This window comes from Cotesia typhae, unplaced genomic scaffold (genome assembly GCF_013202065.1).
Source record: "Cotesia typhae breed Kobodo isofemale line unplaced genomic scaffold, CoteBio_Ctyphae contig_4, whole genome shotgun sequence".
In the NCBI taxonomy this organism is placed as follows: Eukaryota; Metazoa; Arthropoda; class Insecta; order Hymenoptera; family Braconidae; genus Cotesia; species Cotesia typhae.
Window position 1 is genome coordinate 1,803,734 of NW_027423748.1, and position 22,384 is coordinate 1,826,117.

The following is a 22,384-nucleotide window of genomic DNA, read 5'->3' on the forward strand; positions in this document are numbered from 1 at the left end:
TTATGATATTATTGTTGAATAATTATCAACTAGCTGCTGTATTCCTGTTGAAAAAAAAAATTTATCAGTATTTTACTTCTTTTTTATTAATATAAAAATTTATGTTACTAAAATTAGCAGACTTTACCAATTTTTTAGATTTTTATAACAATTAGATTATTATAAAAAAAAATTTAGTAACAAAATTCCACATATAGAAATTAAGAAAAATTATCAGTGAGAATTTTTAAGAATATTTTTTTTCTATCATCATTGATTTGTTATAATAATCTCAAAAATTATCAGATGTCTGCTGATTTTAGTATCATAAAAATTTCATAATTTATAAATGACGTTAATTGAAATAATATGTAATTATTGTTTAATAAAAATAAAAGTATGAACAACTATTTCCAACATCACCAATAATCATAATAATAAAAAAAATATAAATGTATAACCTAGTTCCAGTCGTTAGAAAAATATAAAAATGTAAAATGAAAAAATTAACAATATCTTACTTAAACTCTCTAACCGAAACTTTCGATACTGCTTAATAAATTTGAACATTTTTTTAAGTAAAATCTTCGAGCACTATCATTAAACTAATTATTTAAATAAAAATATGGAGCGTAAATCAAAATACAGAGAATTGTTGTTGGGAACAGCTGACGGTGGTACTGAGCGGGAGTTTCGAATCTGACTATTGAAAACTTAAGAAAGAATAGTCTTGATAATTGTTGAAAATAAAATTTATAATAATTTCGTGGTAAAAGTCAATTGTTTAACATTATAAGTATAATTCGTATAAGTATAATCTATCTATATATAAGAGATTTTCTATGTATATAGTGACTCATTACGATATCTTTGGAACTATATATAGCTTAAAGACTTAAAATTTGGCAGGAATATTTGTTTCGTTAAGTAGAGATCAGCTAAGAACAAATTTTATGAAATTATACTCCTAAAGGGGATTGCGGTGGCGTAAACAATGAAAAATTGATATTTCTAAACTACAGCTCCTACATACTTGAAACTCGATAGAAATATTTCTTTTGTCATGTAGAGGTCAACTAAGAACAAATTTTACGAAATTCCACTCCCAAAGGGAATTGCGGGGGCGTAAACAATGGAAAATTAATATTTTCCAACTGTAGTTCCTATAAGCTTGAAATTCGGAATGAAATGTTTCTTTTGCTGTGTAAAGAACAGTTAAACATGAAATATGCAAAATTGAACCCTATAAAGAGATTGCGGGGGTGCTAACAATGAAAAATTAGAATTTTTGACAATAATTTTCGACAGGATATTCGTAGAGAATCAAGAGTTAGCGTTTAAAATGAAGTAAAAAGTAGGAGAACTTTGTTAATTAAAAAGTGGATCGTAAATTTCGTTAGTATGTGATTTACGAAATTAATTCTTTTACAATTAATAGTGTCTATAAATTTTATAGCTGATATCTACGTGGTGAAAGAAATATTCCTACCAAATTTCAAATCTAGATTTAAGAATACAACCTTATCATACGCCCAGCAATGCGGGCGGATAACGGCTAGTAATATATAAAATGAATAATATATTTTTCATTCAAATTTCCGGAGTAAATAAATAGGAGGATTATGTCATAATAATATAGTATTCATAATAATCGTTTTATACTCACTTTTAAAGAAATAACTATGGATGTTTTTTCACTATTTATCATAAATAACTATCACTGAAATATTACAGAAAATGTTTAAATAATGAGTATTTTGTTATTATTTCCACTCCACACGTTGCACGTCATTGAAAAACAATTAGTAATTATAAGTTTCTATGAGAGCGATCGATGTTCGCTACATAGAAAATTACCTTGATGAATTAAATTGAACTCACTGTATAGTACATTAAACAATAACTGGTAGCGCGATATATAAACAACTCATTATGGATTATATTCATACAAAAAAGTAAAACAAAAATCTTATTAATAATAGATAATCAAAAATGTACAACTTTATTGATGATGATCTTATTAATGTAAAGTTTTCATGAATTGTATGAGATTAAAAAAAATTTTTTCCAACTTTTACATTGGCAGTAAAGTTCCATTTCTATTCTTATAATTAATAAATTGATCAATAATTACTTATATAATTAATTGCTTTATCTTCGTCATTCTATAATAATGTCAAAATTCGATATGTTGTTAATTACATGTATATCTGCAGTTTCAAATTAACCCCCCATGTGCTAATTATAAGTGCTTTATGTTTTCATGAACCTTTCAGTATTTATCCACGTTTGTTCTATCGTCAGTGTCGATTTTTTATAATAATTAACAATTTATTCATCAGCTACATTATCATGTATACTAGTATTGCGTACACGCCTACATTGAAGCGGTTCTTCCCAGAATCAAAGTAAAAATAAAAAAAAAAGAACTCTAGAAATTATTATTATTTATCTTCCAACCAAGCTTATTCTAATATGGAAACGTAAATTTCGAATTTTTTTCATTTAAATTTTTTTTTTCAAATTTTTTCATTCAAATCTATAAATTATTAACAGTTGCAAATGAAAAAGAAAAAAAAACACGCACAACGAGATTCAAAATCAATCTCCTTTTTTTTTAATTTTATGTTTTTGGAATGTTCAACTGTAAATACACGAGTTGAACATTCCAAAAATATAAAATTAAAAAAAAAGGAGATTGATTTTGAATCTTTTTATGCGTGTTTTTTTTTTCTTTTTCTTTTACAACTGTTAATAATTTATAGATTTGCTTTAATATCTATGATATAGTCCGAAATTACCTCAATCAAAAATAAATCATGCTGATAAATTTTCTATTTTTATGGAATAATCATGTCTCATCATCTCTCTAAAAATTTAATTCAAGCGATACTTAAATATTTTATTATTAATTACACAGAAAAAATTATATAAAATTTCTACATACACATGCATGTGGCCATGATCAAAAATGTATTGTAATTATGACGTTTTATGATGAAATAATTGCTTTATTGACATCAGTATACAATTTTTGGTGAATGAGCAAGTAATATTATTAGTTAAATAGACTAAGCTCGGTTTGAAGCTAAATAATACTTTCTTGGATTCCTTCATTAATACTTTAATTTCCAAAAGAACCGCTTAAATTCAAAGTCGGCGCATGCGCAATAATAGTATGCATAATAATTTAGCTCATCAAGAAATTGTTAATTATTATCAAAAAAAGACACTTTGACGATAGAACAAACGTTAATAATGGAAGAACAAACGTTAATTAATAATGAAAGGCTCATTAAAACATAAAAAACTTGTAATTAGCAAATAGGGGGCTAATTTAAAAGTGCATTTTTATTTAATTTTTTATAAATAAACAATTAGCGAACAAACAATTATTTATGGCGAACAATAAAGAACAAACAACGAACTAATGGTATGTGAGAATGAAAATTAAAAAATTCGAAAAAAAAAATTTTTGGGGTGCTAAGTTTGGTGAGCCCACTTTTTAAACTAATCCCTCATACAAGACGGTTCTCCTTACTTCTACTCTCCATACCTATTTACTTCATACTCCATAATTGATGACAACGTGCATTTGATTTAATTATTCAACCAAGTGGTGTTTACACCAACATAGCCTCTAATTTGCCTCTTTTAATGGTGATAAATCTTTATAATTTCGATTAAATTATGAATCAAAATTGAAAATCAATCAAATTTTTGATGCCAACTCGTTGAAAGCACAAAAACTGCAATTATTTTTCGAAAGATAGAAAAAAATAATTTATCAATAGCACCAGTACAAATATCAAAGTATTAAAGTGTTTCGATCTATTTCTTTAGCTCTAACTCATAGTTTTACTGTTTTTAATTTTCATTTTATCTTTGTATAAAGCAAATTATGTTTTTATCTTTATTAGGAGATTGGAAATACGCCTTTCGAATATTTAGTCTCCATAGAGGAGGAATTTCTCCCATACGAATTTATAACTTACATTTAATAACTGTGATAGTCATATTAGTTATTACTTTTTTTTTATATAATTATCTTTCTACATTTAATACTGTTTGTTATGAAAATGATAAATTAATGTCATGCTTGGATTATTATAAATATAATTCAACCTATCCTCTTACTGCTCCGATAACGAGACCAACAGGAATAAGCTATAGAATTGCAATTATTAGTGACCTCGACTTAGAAGCTCAAAGTCTTCTTCATAAATCATGGATTAGCTTTTTGAAAAAAGGAATTCTTTCATGGGATCCTCATAATGATAAAATTCACATTAGTTGGGAAAAAAATGAGCTTTTACTTTCCTCATCATTTGTAATTAATGATAGAGGCATGGAGTTGTCCGAACTAATAACTTTTGATGGTCGTTTATTAAGCTTTGATGACAGAACCGGTATTGTATACGACATAGAAGATAAAGCTTATCCGTGGATTATCCTAATCGATGGCGATGGTCGCAGTTCGAAAGGTACTTTTACTTTGTTCATATTTATTCACATTTTCGTTGAGCTTATTCAACTTATATATATATATATTTTTATTTTAGGATTTAAATCAGAATGGGCGACAGTGAAAAATAACTTCTTATATGTTGGTAGTATAGGTAAAGAGTGGACTTCTTCGTCAGGAGAATTTATTCACAATAATCCTATGTGGATTAAAATTATTTCTCCACGTGGAGAAGTAAAATCAGTTAATTGGATCAATAACTACAAAAAACTAAGACAAGCTGTTAATATTGAATTCCCCGGTATGTTTCATATAAAATACAAGATTAATTTATCTAATAAGTGGTTTTAATAGTTTTTAGATGATATTTTTTGTCAAGTATTACAATTTTTACTTGCTTGTTTAAAAATTTTTGCAGTATTGAAAAGTTTTTTCATCTCCACGGTTATAATGATCATCATGCCCTTGCGACTGCGAGTCCACTCTGGAACCACTCTGTTTCCAGAGTCAGAGTGGAATCATACTAGATCCAGAGTGTTTCCAGAGTGGTTTTGTGCCTTTTTTTCAGAATGAAACCAGATTGGATACAGATTGAAACCAGACTGTATTCAGAGTGAATACAGAGTGAATACATAGTGAATACAGAGTGAATACAAATTGAATACATAGTGGACCCATAGTGAACACATAGAAAATTCAAGATCGATACAGAATGGAATCAACGTGAAGCCAAAGCGGAGCCAGATTGGTTATTCAGTGAAACTATAGTGGAGCCAGAATGAAACCAAAGTGGATACACAGTGGATTCACGATCGATACAGAATGAATTCATAGTGGACCCGAAGCGGGTCCAGATTGGTTATCGAGTGAGACCAGAGTGGATGCGGAGTGGAGCCAGAATAAAACCAAAGTGGCGTCGGAGTTGAATCAGAATGCAACCTGAATAAAATTCGATTGGAATCAAAACGGAATGAGAGTAGATAAAGAATAAAACCAGAGTAGAACCAAAGTGAATACAAATTGTTGCAGAGTGAACTTTAATTATTTTCTTAGCAAATCCTTTATGAATTTTGAGTTACTCCAAAGTATTTTTAGATTAAATCCAAAGAATTTTTAGAACGGACCTGTCATGTTTACACTTCAGTATACCTACTGTGAATTTATATCGATCTTGTTTCGTCTGATCAAAATACATATGGTTCAAAACGTTCGTATTGCTACATAATTTTTAGTAGATTTCATAAAAATCTAACTATTCCCTTGTGGAAATAATTCTCTGAAAAAACTCTTGACAAGTCTTTATAACTCTGAAAAGACTTTTCGAAATTCTTCACATCCCTAACTAAGTGAAGGAAAGACTTAATAAGTCTTCAAAACTCTGCAATACTCTTCAAAAGTCAAATTTTCCCTGCAATTTCGGAATTTCTCAAAGAGTTATTAAGACTTGATAAGACTTGTTCAGTTTTACAGGAAAAGAAGAAAATATTTCTTTTCAAAAAAATTACGTATCAGAATTAAATAAAACTATAAAAAAGAATTAATGCATGTTTTAAAAAATATTTTTTAAATAATATTTTCATCACGAAAATACTTTGATGGGCATCGAATCACTCATAGTTGAGCAAGTCAAAACATCAACAGCAAATGAAGTGCACTTGCTGTTGGAAACAGATATTACTCAAAGAGTAAATCCAATCGGTATTTAATTTGGACTATCAAATATTAAAGTCAACTTTCTAGGTAGGAAAGAATTTTCTAACCACATGCCACCTATTAGAAACTAAGAACACTCAAAGATTCTAACTGTAAATTCGTAAACTAAAATATGTTAGGTATCAATTAATTCCAGCAGATAGCGTGTGGATAGAAAATTCTTTCCTACCTAGAAAGTTGACTTTAATATTTGATAGTCCAAATTAAATACCGATTGGATTTACTCTTTGAGTAGTATCTGTTTCCAACATCAAGTGCACTTCATTTGCTGTTGACGTTTTGACTTGCTCAACTATGAGTGATTCGATGCCCATCAAAGTATTTTCGTGATGAAAATATTATTTAAAAAAAATTTTTTTAAAACATGCATTAATTCTTTTTTATAGTTTTATTTAATTCTGATAAGTAATTTTTTTGAAAAGAAATATTTTCTTCTTTTCCTGTAAAACTGAACAAGTCTTATCAAGTCTTAATAACTCTTTGAGAAATTCTGAAATTGCAGGGAAAATTTGACTTTTGAAGAGTATTGCAGAGTTTTGAAGACTTATTAAGTCTTTCCTTTACTTAGTTAGGGATGTGAAGACTTTCGAAAAGTCTTATTCAGAGTTATAAAGACTTTTCAAGAGTTTTTTCAGAGAATTATTTCCACAAGGGTTGCAGCCGTCCTCATGGCGCAACTTTTAAAAAATTTAGCCATTTTCTGACTCAGTTTTTCGAGCTGATTCCGAAAATGTAGTTTGTTCAAAAGTTTATATATATATATATATATATATATATATATATATATATATATATATATATATATATATATATTGGCCACGTCTAATCATATATAATCAGATTTACTTATGCATTATTATATATGATCATATATAATTATTTTTACTCATATATGTCTGATAAAAAAATGCTTTCGAGAATAACAAATTCATTTCATAAATACATAGAGAAATGGAATAGTACGGTAATGGTTCGTTACAATATTAGGATAATCAATTCATGACAATATTAAATAAAAAAATCGCAGGCGTATGGAGGGCTCGAACTCAAATCTTTTTAGCTGGAAGCCGTCTGGAACGCTGCTCACTCGTCCAAGTCACCAGCATTAATATTGAAAGACATAAATTTATTAGACTTTTAACAACAGAAAGTACTGGTTTTTATAAAAATTTTTGCAATTTCATCAAATTCCGGAATTCAATAGATTTTTGTAAAGTTTAAGAACTTATTAAATTTGATCAAAGTACAATAAAATTACAAAAAAATTATGTCATTATTAAAAAAATTAGAAAATAGTCACTGTCCAATAAATTTTTCGGTAATTATTGACAGGCTATATGTCAGTGTCAAAACAATCGTATTGCCAGTCTAAAAAAACTTTTTAAGGTCCCAAGAGTATTATCGCAAGATGTTTTGGTCATATATGTTTGATCATTCCAAACCTCATGTATAATCATATATGATCAGACAAAAATTTTTTTCATCGTGTATACGATACTACTTGACGTACAAATTCATAGAAATTGACGTAATAATTAATTTGGATATCTAAATCGAAACATTGTCAAGTTTGGTAACTAAATAAAATTGTGTAATATCGTTATAATATTCTGATCGTTTCATTTTGTTTATAATTATTGGACCTACTAATACTTGAATTTCATTTTTTCACTGGAAACCGACGAACGAAATGCTACTACGTTGGTCATCATTAATTTTTGACTTCTTTAAACCATAAAATTTGAAAGTAAAGTAACAATGAAAGTGAACTTTGAAGTATTACGACAAATTTATTTTTACTTTAAATAAAAGTCATTGGAAAATTAATTTTTTCAAGTTGTATATTTTTTTCCTGTGATTTTTAATGCACAATTATAGACTGTATACATATAGTGAATAGGTTCATGTACGAAAAGCATTTTAAAAAACAGCTGTAGTAAAAACTATGTCATGATTGATATGTAATTTTTTTAAGAGAATTTAGGAGAAAAATTGAAGCATACATTTTTACCGACATATATTACGCATGACTTTATTTTCTTCACCAGATATATTATATATAGACATTTACAATTTTCTGAAACTTACGTTCTATATGATAGGAATTTTATATTTTCTATTTTTGATTTTAAATACAATTTTCGATGCTGATCAACTCATAATTGATATAATAAAGTTTTTATTAAAATAGTTTTAGTGTACGTAAGATTAGGAGAAATCTTTAAATTTGTCAAAGATGAGATGAATAACAACTTTGATTATAAAAACTGATTGAGAAGAATTAATTTTTAATACTCTTTAATCAACATTTTTAAATAGAGATGTGACTAAATAAACAAACTGTTAATGTTGATTAATATATTAATATATATCATTGAAATTATAAAAGGATACGTTTTCCACTATGTAACATCTTATTATGTACATTTATATAATAAAGATGGAAAAAACTTTAAGAAGTATATTAATAATTGATTAATTTTTTCCAATTAAGGTAATTTATTATTTATATTAAATTATTTACACATTCAGATCCTTATGAAGTTTTATCGGATCTGACTTTAGTTTTGCTGTAGTTTTATCTTAATTAATTTCGATTTTATCCGAACTTATTCTAAATTTACTGACAGTTTAATCTAATTTTTAATAACTCCATTGTGACTCATGCAAATTTCACGTTGACTTCACGCTAGTTTAAATCTGAATGAATTCTGATTTGATTATTATTTTACTCTGATTTCATTTTAATTTCATGTTGATTCCACTTTGAAGCCATCTTGATTTTATGTAAAATTCACTTTGATTCTAATCTGGTTCCATTCTGGTATCACTCTGGTTCCACTTCGGTTTCATTCTGGATTCACTTTGATTCCACTCTGGTTCCACTTTAATTACATTCTGAGTCCAATTTGATTCCACTCTAGTTCTAGTCTGGGTCCACTCTGGTTCCACTATAGTTTCATTCTGAGTCCAATCTGATTCCACTCTGGCTTTAGTCCGGGTTCACTTTGGTTTCACTTTAGTTTCATTCTGAGTTCAATTTGATTCTACTCTGGCTTTAGTCTGTGTTCACTCTGGTTCCACTTTAATTTTATTCTGAGTTCACTTTGATTCCACTCTGGCTTTAGTCTGGGTGCACTCTGGTTTCATGCTGGAAAATAGGCACAAAACCACTCTGGAAACACTCTGGAACCATCATGATTCCATAATGTTTCCAGAATTTTTTCAGACTGATTTCAGAATGATTTGAAAGTCGCAAGGGTGAATATTTAAATATTTTATACTGATTGTAACCCAAATCAGATGTTGAGTTTCTGCAGTAAATACTCCTGTCTAGAGTTACCTTGGAGTATCCGTAAAGTTTGGACGGTATTTCAGTTGTAGAAACGCGAAATTTAGTCTGTAATTACACGAGGTCCCTACCACACATTGTCAGAGTTTCGATGTCATTTGTTTAATATTCTTACGGGATTCTTGTATATTTTAATTGTTGTTTTCTCGGGATTTAATCACGGTTTTCGTGGAGCTTTTTCGGGGTAATCATTATTGGTCTTTTATTTCATCTGAATATGATTAAATAAGTAAATAATTTTGTTAATATCGGCAATGATAAATTTTCCTACTAAACAAACTGATAAGTTGGAATAATACAGTTATCTCTTTATTTTTGTAGCAAAATTAATGTTTAAAATTACATAAATATTATTTTAAAAGAAACTATAATAACATGTAAATTTATATTTCCTCTGATTTTTTTTTTTTTTTTAATAAATAAAATTTAAGCCCATTGAATGATAAACAAAATTATCATTTTGAATGATCGAAGATAGACTTCAAATACTTATCTTTTATGATATTTAAATCACTTTCCGTATCTATGAATTCAAAATTAGTATTCTTTTTACGTGTTTTCGAAACGGCGATATCATAAATTTCGTTGGGTTTTTTTTTTGGTTGTATTTCGACTATGAAATATCAATAAATTTAGGACCATAAATTAACAATAGATTTTAGTTTAAGTAATAAATACTCATAATCAAATAATGTCATTAAGTTACTAAAGATTTATTGACAGGTTACATGATTCATGAATCAGGAGTATGGAGCAATATCCATAAGTGTTGGTTTTTTATTCCTCGCCGATGTTCTGTCAAGCAATATAATGAAACTGAAGATGAAAAAATGAGCTGTAATGTTTTACTTAAAGCAGATGAAGAATTTAATTATGTTACGGTAACGATCAGTGTTGATTATATTTTTCTATAAGAAAACTATTTATGATTGTAAAAGTAAATTTTCATTTATACAGGTTACGCAGCTAAATAACTGGATACCTATTAGAGGTTTCTCAAGTTTTAAGTTTCTTCCTGGTTCAGAAGATAGAATTATAATTGCATTAAAAACTGAAGAATATCAAAGTCAAACGGCTACTTATATAACAGCCTTCACGATTAATGGCAAGTTACTTTTACCTGATTTGAAAATAGGTGATTACAAATATGAAGGTTTTGAATTTATATGATGTTTACTGGAAATATAATTTAAGAATTTAATTAATGATACATATTTTAACAATAAAACAAATGGCAAATATCAACTCAGAATATATATATTATTTATATGAAGAACTGACTTTTTATTAAGATTTTTGTGAACTCGAACTATTTTGTTTAAAGGGATTCTAGGTAAAACAATCCTATTTAAGATCAAATATCTAAACGGGCATCCTTTTTTTTCTTGATTTTTACTATATAAGTATAAATTTTATACGTATTCAACATTATGATTTCACTATAAATAAAAAAAATGCATTAAGAATCAAAAAAACGAATGCAAAAGTAAAATTTCATTCAAAACCTACAAACGAATAGGTTATGTTGAATTAAGGAGAATAAAATGACATGAAAATTAAAGCTCGTCGCTTAATGGGCTTCAACATGCACTTTACAAAAATTCGATAAGTTCTTTCGTTCAAAAGTTATCCGCGAAAAAATCTACCAAAATATAAATTTTTATGATTTTGAAAATTTTGAAACTTTGTAATTTCTGAACTTGGTCTTGAAATTCGCTTAAAGATTCAGTATGTTGAGTTTGGAAACGATTGATTATGAATTAGAGACGCTATCGTCCGGATAAGCCGCGTTATATCGTATATTTATAGATATATTCTATATTCTCTCTCTCTCTCTCTCTCTCTCTCTCTCTATATATATATATATATATATATATATATATATATATATATATATATATATATATATATATATATATATATATATATATATATATATATATATATATATTATATTAGGGTGGGTCAAAAAAATCAACTATTTTTTTTTTACAATTAATACGGAAAAATGGGTTACTAGGCACCTTAAAAAAATTCTCACCAAATATGAACTCTTAATTTTAATATGAAGATCCTCCGCGTCGCAGTTTTTCATTTTTTTTCTCAGTCCAATAGAAAAAAATTCATTCCTCATCATTAATTGGTCGTACAGAAAAAATTTTTTTAAGAATTTTGTAGGAAATTTAATGCTCTACAAAAAGATATCTTATGTTTTTTCCGTAAACCTCACCATTTCACTAATATTGAAGATTTAAGATTGATTATTTTAAGTCAAATGTCACTTTTGTTTATGAATTTTATAACTCGACAAGAAATGGCTATTATTGAATGAGCAATAGAAATTTTTGTAGCAAATTAACTGCTCTATAAAAATGGTATCTTATGTTTTGGCGATTAAATTAATCGTTCAAAAGATATTCATCATCAAACTTTCATGTATATCGATTTTAAGAGTTTTTGATTAAATAATCGAAAAATTTCAATTTAATCTATCAGTTTTGAGAAAATTTACAGGAAAAAAATTTTTTTCATCAACTGAGAAACTTCAAAATGCGAGAATTTTTTCAAGCTTTTTTTTATGTGTAAGTGCGACGCGGAGGATCTTCATATTAAAATTAAGAGTTCATATTTGGTGAGAACTTAGTTTTTTTAAGGTGCCTAGTAACCCATTTTTCCGTATTAATTGTCGAGCAAAAAAAAAAAATAGTTGATTTTTTTGACCTTTACCTAATATATATATATATATATATATATATATATATATATATATATATATATATATATATATATATATATATATATATATATATACACGATATAACGCGGCTTATCCGGACGATAGCGTCTCTAATTTATAATGAATCTTTTCCAAACTCAACATACTTAATCTTGAGACGAAACTAAGGCCAAGTTCAAAGATGAGCTCAATCGGTCAAGTAGTTCAGAAATTATGGGGTTTCAAAATTTTCAAAACCATAAAAATTCATATTTTGGCGGATTCTTTCGCGGATAACTTTTGAATTAAATAACTTATCGAATTTTTGTAAATTGTATTTTAAAGCCCGTTAAACGAGATTCAATTTCCATACTATTTTATTCTCCTAAACGTAAAATAACCTATTCGTCTGTAGGTTTTTAATGTAATTTTTCTTTTGCAGTCGTTTTTTCGATCAATTTGTCTATACTTTTATCTTCATTCCCAATCCTTAAATAAATAAATAATAATGTAATTATTATTATTATTAATGTTTATGATTAAAATTAGCTGTTTGTGAAATTTCCTTCCATTTCGGCTGCCGAATGGCCTTTTTTTTTTATTTGATAAATTTATGGTCACATCAATTACTTGGTTATTAGTGACCTCAGATTACATGTATAACTTACATGTAAATAGGAAGAGAAATACAAAACAAATAATATGAATTTTTGAATAATTATAGGCTTTTTAATAGTTTAAATTTCTGTTGGAGCTCGATTATATTTCCGGTGTGATCCGGGTTGTTCAGGCAATTCTTTATCTCTTGATAAATTGGATCTTTTAGCTATAGAACTCTCACATTCAGTGATAAGATGTATAGTGAGCCGTGTACCACATTTACATTTGTGCGGTTCAGTTTTTGTGAAGATGTGGCTGTAGATGTGGGTGATTGCTGTGTGACGAATACGGAGCCTTGTAAAGATGCATTGAAGTTCTCTATTATATGTGTTAGGAGCCAATTTTCATACATTGTTTCTGATTTTGAGTAGGCTGAAAGATTATTGTTTCCATGTCATTTCATAGATTTCACACATATTTAGTAGCTGTTTTTTTTTTAATTCTTCCATGGTTAATGGCTGTTTTGTATAATCTGAACCGTTTGATAAATCTTCTTTGGCCACTGTGTCTGCTCTCTCGTTTCTTGCAAGACCCTGGTGGGATGGAATCTATGCTAAGACTATGTTCTGCCCTTGCTGTGCCAGATACTGAATTTTTTTTTGTATAATTTGAATGTGTGTGTTTTTATTATTTGTGTTGGATATAGCTTTCAGTGCTGATTTGGAATCAGCGGGTATCATCAATTTCTCCTATTGATTCACAGTTAAAAGCTCAATTGCTTTGTCTAATATGGCGAAAATTTTGCAGGAAAAGATTGAGAAGGGTTCAGATAGTTTATACAGCAATTCTGTATTGTTCCAAATCACTGCGCATCCGGATTTATCTTCTGTCTTGGAACCATCAGTGTAAATATGATTGTAATCTTTGTATTTGTCGATTAGCTCGTAAAATAGGTTTTTGTACAGTATATTCGGTGTATTAACTTTGTTTTCCGAGTTTTTTAACATGTGGCGATCGATATTACATTTTAAATCTTCCCATGAACCCATGAAGGTATAGGTTGGTATTGTTTTGGTATGACGCTAATATCTTTCAGTCTAGCATGTTTTTTAATGTTTTTCACTTTGTGGAGTAGAGAAGTAGGTAATCGAGGGTGCTTGTGTGGTTTTATATCCGAACAAAAACAGTTTCACTGTTAAAAATTGCGCCAAGTCCACGTTCATAAAACTCATCTCAATAACATCTGCACTTTGCAAAAAAATAAGACTCGTTACAATAATTTTCATTCTATACAAAAAAAGTTAAATACAAAAAAATACCAAGAAACCGTCATAATGTTGAAAAAATTGAAAAAATTTGTTGAAAATTTAAAAATTAAGAAAAATTTTTTTATCGTACTTGGCGCGCGTCATTGAGTACCCCAAATTTTTTCCGGATACATGAACATCCTTTTAATGTGTCAACATTTATAAGTAAGTCAACCTATAAAATGCATAAATGTAATGAATGAAATATTATTTTATGATACGTTTAACAAAAGTCAGGTAAAATCAACATGGCATACGTATTTGAAATTTTTAAATTCTCCGCACATCGTTTATGATTTCAATAAAACGCCCTCTCCTGTTCGGTTATACAATTTGCTTACAAGTGAATACGCCTGCATACGTTGACTCTGTAGTGGAATCACTGCGAAAATTGAGTTGACTAAAAAATAAAACGTATGGCCGACTAAATTGAGAAAATGCGGTGTGATTGACAATCAAAATGTGTTAATTACAATTAAACGAAGCATGATCAAGTTTCTTCATGAAAGCTTAATGACGGAACTGAAAAAATTGAATTAAAAAATTTTGTGTTATTTCAGATATTTTCACCAGACTAGCATATGGACAGTTATTTTCACTAAAAATCTGAAAAAAATTTTCTAAACGGATTTTTTCACTGAAACTGATATTAATCCAGTAAGCAGTGTTTTTAATTCGTTGAGTATACTTCAGTGATGTGAATCTATAAACATAACAATGTATGAAATCATATATTATATAATTAGAGCTGATAAGATATATATATATATATATATATATATATATATATATATATATATATATATATATATAATTATACATATTTACATTACATAAATTCAAGCGAAATCATTTTTCTCGGGTTGAAATTCGTCCGAAAAATTTGGGGTACTCAATGACGCGCGCCAAGTACGATAAAAAAATTTTTCTTAATTTTTAAATTTTCAACAAATTTTTTCAATTTTTTCAACATTATGACGGTTTCTTGGTATTTTTTTGTATTTAACTTTTTTTTGTATAGAATGAAAATTATTGTAACGAGTCTTATTTTTTTGCAAAGTGCAGATGTTATTGAGATGAGTTTTATGAACGTGGACTTGGCGCAATTTTTAACAGTGAAACTGTTTTTGTTCGGATTTCATATCTTTTTGTTAAGTGTAATTTTTGCTCGCCTCTTAATACATTCTTAATTTTAAAATTGAACTTTTCCCGCGCAAAATTAGAAATATGTAAATAAATTAATTAATGCAGGTAAAGCTATTATCATATAAAAGGTTATTTGTTCGTTAATTTTGAAAATCAAATCCTAACAAAAAATTAAAATTCTGTTTCTCTCATAGTAGCTAGTAGCATTAAAAAACTTAACGTGACTGACCCGTGTAAACTCTTCGGTTTCAATCAATTAACTAGCTTATCAATGGGGATTTTAAATTTTTATGTATATATAGTTAAAGTTTAACATTTTTTGAATTAAAAAAGTTGTTAATCTAGATTTAATACTCTACTACACATTAATTTAACAATAACAATAATTATTTTGGTAATGATAAACAATGATAATGATACTTTTAACATCAATTTATCATTACCGATATAATAAATTTCATTTTTATAATGATTATCATTGTTATTGTTACAATGACATTATTGTTAATAAAGGGAGAATGCATCATACGCATAATTGTAATACCTATGGCCTAAAAATTAGAATTATTTGAAATCCGCTCGATTGAATAACAATGCCACCTACAGGCAACGACTACAAAGTCGTAGAATGTGTACACTATCCAATGAGAATTGCCTAAATCTTGAACTGCTGGCCTGAAGGAAGAAAGTAAAACTCAAACAATCTTTAGCCTGTTGTGTATTTAGTCTAGTTAATAAATGAAATTCAATAGAAAGAATAAGTTTGAAAACCATCTACATATGAAGTTGTTTGATAGTTTGTTCTAGAAATTTTGTATTTATAAAGTATTTTAACATTCTTAATTTCAAAATTAAATTTTTCCCGCGCAAAATTGAAAATTTATAAATGAATAAATTAATGCAGGCAAAGCTATTCTGATATGATAGGTTGTTTATTCGTTAATTTTGATAATCAAATCCTAATAAAAAAATAGAAATTCTGTTTCTCTCATAGTAGCTAGTAGCATTAAAAAACTTAACGTCAATTTGCAAAAGATTTAGAACTGCAAAAAGGAAACCAGTACAAAAGAAAGCTCATAGAAACATATCAAAAGTATGGCGAACAAGCAGCACCAATAATTCCAAATGAACCTGTTCTTAATCAGATACGTCATGAAGGGAAGAAAATCCGACTTGGTATCCAAGGAAGCTTATTTGATTCGTTAAAACATTTGAAACATAATAATTCAGAATTTGTTAATGTTATTAAACAAGTGGGATACGATAAATTTTTCATTATGTACTGGACTCCGCAGCAAATTGATTTATATAATGATCTAATTAAACTTAACCCGATAGTTTCCTTAGATGCCACTGGAAGTGTCGTTCGAAAAATACCATTTGCTGAAGATAGTCATCAGAGTCCAATATTTTTATATCAAATTGTTACATATATTAACAATTTAATCGTCCCGATTTGTCAGATGTTATCCGAGAGACATGACACAAAAATCCTGACATTTTGGCTTCTCGAGTGGATTTCATCAAAAATTCGAATACCTCTGGATGTAGTAACGGATATGTCTGCAGCTCTACAAAATGCGATATGTTTAGCTTTTTGTAACCTGAGTTATAAACAATATTTATCTAACTCTTTCAAGTTTTTAATTAAAAAAACTGAAACTTTGCCACAATTATATTTAAGGATTGATATAGCCCATTTGATTCACAACGTATCAATGGACAAATGTTTTTCATCAACAAAATTTATAGTTAAAGATTTTTATCTGAGAGCTATCGGCTTAATGAGCACACTCAAAAATTTTTCAGATATTGAAAGACTAATGAAAACTTTATTGAACATCTGTCAAAATGAATATGGGTGCAAAAACGATATTCAATAGATATTGAAAAAGTTGGAAACTTTTAGTTTTGACGATACAGCTATTGATTATAAAACCATTAAAAACAGTAGTAGTTGTGAGAAAGAAAAGTCCTGCGATACCCACTTATTTTGCCATGATGAGGATCTAGAAGACGATGATTCTGAGGCTTCAAGTTCAACTGATGATTCTCAATTATCAAATTATATTGATAAAATTGTAAAAACTCTCAGAGCAATATCAATTCTGATAATTCTGTAAGGTTTGACGATTTTAATCCTTATTATTTAGTAGCAATATTAAAAAAACTAATTAAATTATTCAAGCAATTTCCGGCTTGGACAAACGTAATGCGAAAACATTATGAATCAAAAAATCATATTGCCACTTCGTCCCGTTCTGAGAACTATTTTAAATACATCAAAGATAATGTTTTAGAAGGTCACCAGCCTACTCGCGCAGATATGTTTTTAGTCGAACATGTCAAAACAATTTCTACAAGAATGATCGAAGGAAGAGCTGCGTATGAGAAACAACAGATGATTCAAAAAGTATCAAATAATACAAAAAAAGTGACAGACAACAACATGCTAAACTGTGAAGAAAATTGGAGGAATAAAAATAAACTTCGCGAAACTCTTGAATTAAATATCACCGAGGATACATTTTCGGAAATTTCTCTGAATACTATAGAGGAGAAATTAAAACAGTTTAAAAATAATGCTGAAGAAAGAGAAATGTTACATGAATCCGAATCATCTAAAGAAATTATTTTACCAAATGTAAGTATGTCATCAGATTTGGAACCAAAGTCTACTGTTGTTGTTATCGATTCTTCCGTTGATGAATGTAGTGAAGATGCTTTAAAATTATCAACAAATATTAATTTGAGTTTCAGTAAAGAAATTAGTACCAAAGTTAATAATAGTTTAAATTGGTCTGAACCAAAATTTCATTCTACCCCAGTATCATTGTCAAATTTTTCATATGAACAGAAAGAAGAAAGTAGTTATTCAATAGTACTCAATGAGCAACCAATCCCATTTAAAATTTGTGAAACTAAAATACCGCTAAAACGGAAATATATCTCAAACAGTGATTCATATAAGCCAGTTAAGAGAGGAAAATATGTTAATCCTTTACCAGGAGCAACATTAATCCACCAAAATGCAGTTTCCATGAAGTCTAAAATTACTAAAAAAGAAAAATGATTGAAAATGGTAGCAGATGTGCACCTCAAAAAGTTGGTAATGTAAAATTATCCCTTAAAAATACTTGTTCATTTGATAGTATAGTAGAAATTTTGTCTTTTGCCTATTTAAATTTCAAAAGTTTTCAAAATTTTATTGACAATCAAAAAAATCATTCGCAATTTATAAAAATCCTACAGTTATGCGCGCAGGTTGGTGCTACTCCAGACTTTTACAGTAAAAGATTTAATCTATTAAGAAGAATATTCCATGCAGAACAATATGTTATTAACTGTGTATGTGATGTCAATGAACTAATTCCAAATTTGCTGAGAAATTATGAATCTATCACTGAACGGCGAGATTGTGTAAAATGTGCATCTTCTGAAACAAAAAAATTATCAACATTAAACGCTAATGCTAAATTAGTATGGGATAATGGTTTTGATTATTTAGAGGAAAGTGTTTTGAATGATATCGAAAAAGAAACATTTTATTGTAAAAAGTGTAAAAAAATTGTGACTGGTCGTAAACTGGAAATTGATTCGTATTTATTGTTAAATTTAGATCATTTTTATGAAGCACAATGTTCATCAGGAGAAAAGTTATTAAATACTAATTTACGGGAAATTCCTATAACATTTAATATTCAAAATAAAAAATATTTGCTAACTGGAGTTATTGAATATGAACCATCGGCAATACCGAAAGGCATCGGACATTTTGTGGCTTTTACGCGTACAATTCAAAACAAATGGACTAAGTTTAATGACTTGCAAGATACTCCACATATTTTACGTACTAAACTACCGAATGTTAGAATTTCCACATTATTATACGTCTTATTGTAAAATTTTATGAATGGTATTATTAATTAATAAAACTAATTGAACTCAAAACAATAAATTGGTATTTATATTCTACAATAATCTATTTAAAATTGATAAAACTTATATACATCATTACAATTTGTACGATTATGTAATTAAAGACGATAATTTTTTTTAATGAATATTTTGAAACGCAGAGGTAGCTTCAATAATGACTTTTATGATTGATAAATGATATAATGTACAAATTAACTTTTAATCCGGTTAATTTATTTAAATAGTTTTAATCTATGCTTACCAGTAATCCTCTATGAGTAAAAGTAGTTAGGTTAAATATTACTGTGTCCCTATCATCAACATTTACATGTATTAATTTCACTGTTTTTTTATCGTTCATTTTTTCATTTTTTTTTAGTACCATCAACAGCCGTTGGAATTATATATTAAAGAATTTCATGGAGAGTTACTCAAGACTCTCAAGAACCACTTGTTTGAAATCGATTAAACGGGCAGTAGGACGATTTCATTCAGTCTAAAATATTTTGAATTTCTATTTATTTATTTTGAAAAGTGTCATAAAATGCTATGAACTTACCAATTTAATTAATGTTTCTTTATACAATTCATTGTATAAATACTTACGAGTACCCAATTTTTAATACCTTAAAATCGTACTGAAGGTTCTTACTAACAAATTATAACTATGTTTATAATTAACTGCATGCTTCACAGAATCTTGTCTCCTTTTGATTGATACTGCAAATAATAAATAGACTATTTTGAGGATTATTATATTTATAATAAGAATAATGAAAGAAAAATACTTATCCAACACTTTATTTGCTAATATTAGAGTCCAAATTTGACAATCGCATCAAAATAATCTTTGGTAATTAAAACATATTTCTTCTTTTCGAATAGTTTATAATATTTTTCGACTGCATCCGATAAAGTTTGCTTTATTTATTTACAATTTACTGACTATCATCGATCTAAACAATAGTTATATATATTATATAATAAACTGATAACACTTAGGCTACATTTGCATTTGGCGCTTAACACACTTCCAGCACGCTTAATCTATAGTTTGTGCGTCTTGTACTTAGCATCCAAGACGAATGCACCCTAAGGTCATAGATATGTTTATTAAAAGAAAGGATTATTCATTTTAATCGATATGCATAATATCTTAATTTTTATCCTTCCTTCTTTAAATAAAGTCAAATAATTATTTTAATTCATTTGTACAATCGCTATCGTTACGCCTGGTGTACTAAAGTTGGCCCTCTATACTATCCTTTACAAAATGCTGGTTTAGTATATACTATATAGTATACCAGACATTAATTAATGAAACCGATTGTGCTTTAGAACGGTAGAAAACCATCTAGACAAATATCTGGTAATTATCTAGTAAGTTATTTGGTTATTTATCAGCTAAAATTTCGGAATGTAATTTAACAATGTGGATGATTATGAGTGCGTTCACATTTAACGTTTGAAATGTGCTTGTGAGGACAACATACGGACAATGGATATTTCTAGCGTAACATGCAACACGACCATCTATAAACATAGAAAATGTCTAAAGGTGTAAATCATGTAAATCATAACGTTGGATAATTTAAATACTGTATAGAAGCAGTATATTTTTAATAAACAATTTTTAAATGTTAATTAATGTTCTATTAAACTTATATATGTCGGTTTTTTTCTATTACCTATACTGAAACAAGTCGATGTCTAACAAATTTTTTATTTTATTTAAAGAACAAATTAATCGCAAGAAAATTAAAAAAAAAATAATTTATGAAAATATCCACATGTGAAATTTTTTTTATCATTTTTTTTTCTTAAAGAAAATTTAAAAAGAAATGTATAAATTTTTTGATTTCTTGTATTTTTAATGCCATATTTTGGATTGATTCAAAATAAAAGTTAGATCATAGAATTGACCAACAATAACTATCACAAATATAATTTTACGACATTAATTCATTCTTGTGACTAAGTATATAAATTGAGAGTACCCTGTGGAAAAAGTCTGATAAATCCCAATAAAATACGATGTTTGATTGGAAGTTATTGCATACTATTGTGTTTTTGAAACAGCAATTTCAGATATTTACCGATTAACGAAAAAAATAATGGATTCATTGGATTTTATCTGGAACAGGAACGACAGATTTGATTGTATCAGTATTTTCAATTGAATCATCAAATAGAAGTAATTCGTTGATATGTTATAATATCGAATTAATTAATTTAAAAAAATAATTATAACACTATATAATTACAGAATTTAAAATGAAACACTATTTAATTATTTACTATAAGTTATTAATAGCTCTGAAATTATTAATGATATAACTTTAAAGCCGCATCACTTAGAGCTGTAACAGCAGATATGTGATGTTCTCTTGACATATTTTTATAACAAATCATGAAAAAAATGTAAATAAATTTATATTTATCTATCGAAATTCAAATAACTAAATGCTTGATTGTTATAATTTTTTTCCGAATGATTAGTTAAAATAAAAACTATTAAGTATATCATTAGAAATAATTAAATAATTTACCGGTGATACTGTCAGTTGTGTGTTCCTAAAAACTTTACTTTTAGAGTTTAAATATATTATATATTTTTTTTTATTTAATAATACATCATGAAATTTATTTTTATATTCTATTTATTGAAGACGCTTCAATTAGCCCGTTTGTAATATTCATTATCATTCTACATTATGTAATAATAACAAAACCAAAATATTGATTAAAGTCTGTTTCTCCAAACATATAAATAATATTTTTGGAATACGATTATTTTCATTGAATCATGAGGATTCAAAAATAAATAAAATTTCATGAAAAATTTTTATTTAACAATTATCTTAATTTTTTAATTTGAACATTACAGCAACGATGAATTATCACACTTTCACAGAGTTTAACGCAACATTGTTAAAGAAAGTTTTGTATTTGGCAAAACTAAAATATTTTAAGCAATTATGGTTTCTTCTACTGTTCTTCCGTCGTCACAGAAATTAGAGGGACTGACTTCTTATTAAGAAAAAATTTTAATAAATATTCATCGGTGTAATTGAAAAACTAATCAATTCTTTTTTGATTTAATTAAAAAAATGCTGCAAGTATAAAGAATAAATTTTATTAAGTTCTTCAGGTAAATTTACCTGAAAAGCACAATTTACGACTATCGA

General features: G+C 27.6%; 2 protein-coding genes across 6 annotated transcripts; both read left to right on the plus strand.

Annotated features, from left to right (window-relative positions):
* Positions 1–3,426: 3,426 nt before the first annotated feature.
* Positions 3,427–10,761, plus strand: LOC141527514 (soluble calcium-activated nucleotidase 1). 5 transcript variants are annotated; one of them, XM_074243051.1, is made up of 5 exons: positions 3,437–3,792; positions 3,900–4,463; positions 4,542–4,745; positions 10,221–10,390; positions 10,467–10,761. In XM_074243051.1, the coding sequence occupies exons 2-5, from the start codon at positions 4,070–4,072 to the stop codon at positions 10,677–10,679; spliced, it is 981 nt and encodes a 326-aa protein (XP_074099152.1). In that variant the 5' UTR covers positions 3,437–3,792; positions 3,900–4,069; the 3' UTR covers positions 10,680–10,761. The 5 variants fall into 5 exon arrangements, with proteins under 5 accessions (XP_074099154.1, XP_074099152.1, XP_074099153.1 ...); XM_074243052.1 differs by having other exon boundaries at positions 3,437–3,639; XM_074243049.1 differs by having other exon boundaries at positions 3,437–4,463.
* Positions 10,762–17,367: 6,606 nt separating this feature from the next.
* On the plus strand, positions 17,368–18,711 carry LOC141527516 (uncharacterized). Its single transcript, XM_074243054.1, has 2 exons — positions 17,368–17,397; positions 17,467–18,711. The coding sequence occupies exon 2, from the start codon at positions 17,491–17,493 to the stop codon at positions 18,349–18,351; it is 861 nt and encodes a 286-aa protein (XP_074099155.1). The 5' UTR covers positions 17,368–17,397; positions 17,467–17,490; the 3' UTR covers positions 18,352–18,711.
* Positions 18,712–22,384: the final 3,673 nt, after the last annotated feature.

Bases quoted from the DNA above. Each gene is read 5' to 3' on its own strand.
- LOC141527516 (XM_074243054.1), top strand. From the start codon at position 17,491: ATGCGAAAACATTATGAATCAAAAAATCATATTGCCACTTCGTCCCGT.
- LOC141527514 (XM_074243049.1), top strand. From the start codon at position 3,881: ATGTTTTTATCTTTATTAGGAGATTGGAAATACGCCTTTCGAATATTT. The intron at 4,464-4,541 runs GTACTTTTACTT...TTTTTATTTTAG, and splicing joins CGATGGTCGCAGTTCGAAAG to GATTTAAATCAGAATGGGCG. The intron at 4,746-10,220 runs GTATGTTTCATA...AAGTTACTAAAG, and splicing joins TGTTAATATTGAATTCCCCG to ATTTATTGACAGGTTACATG.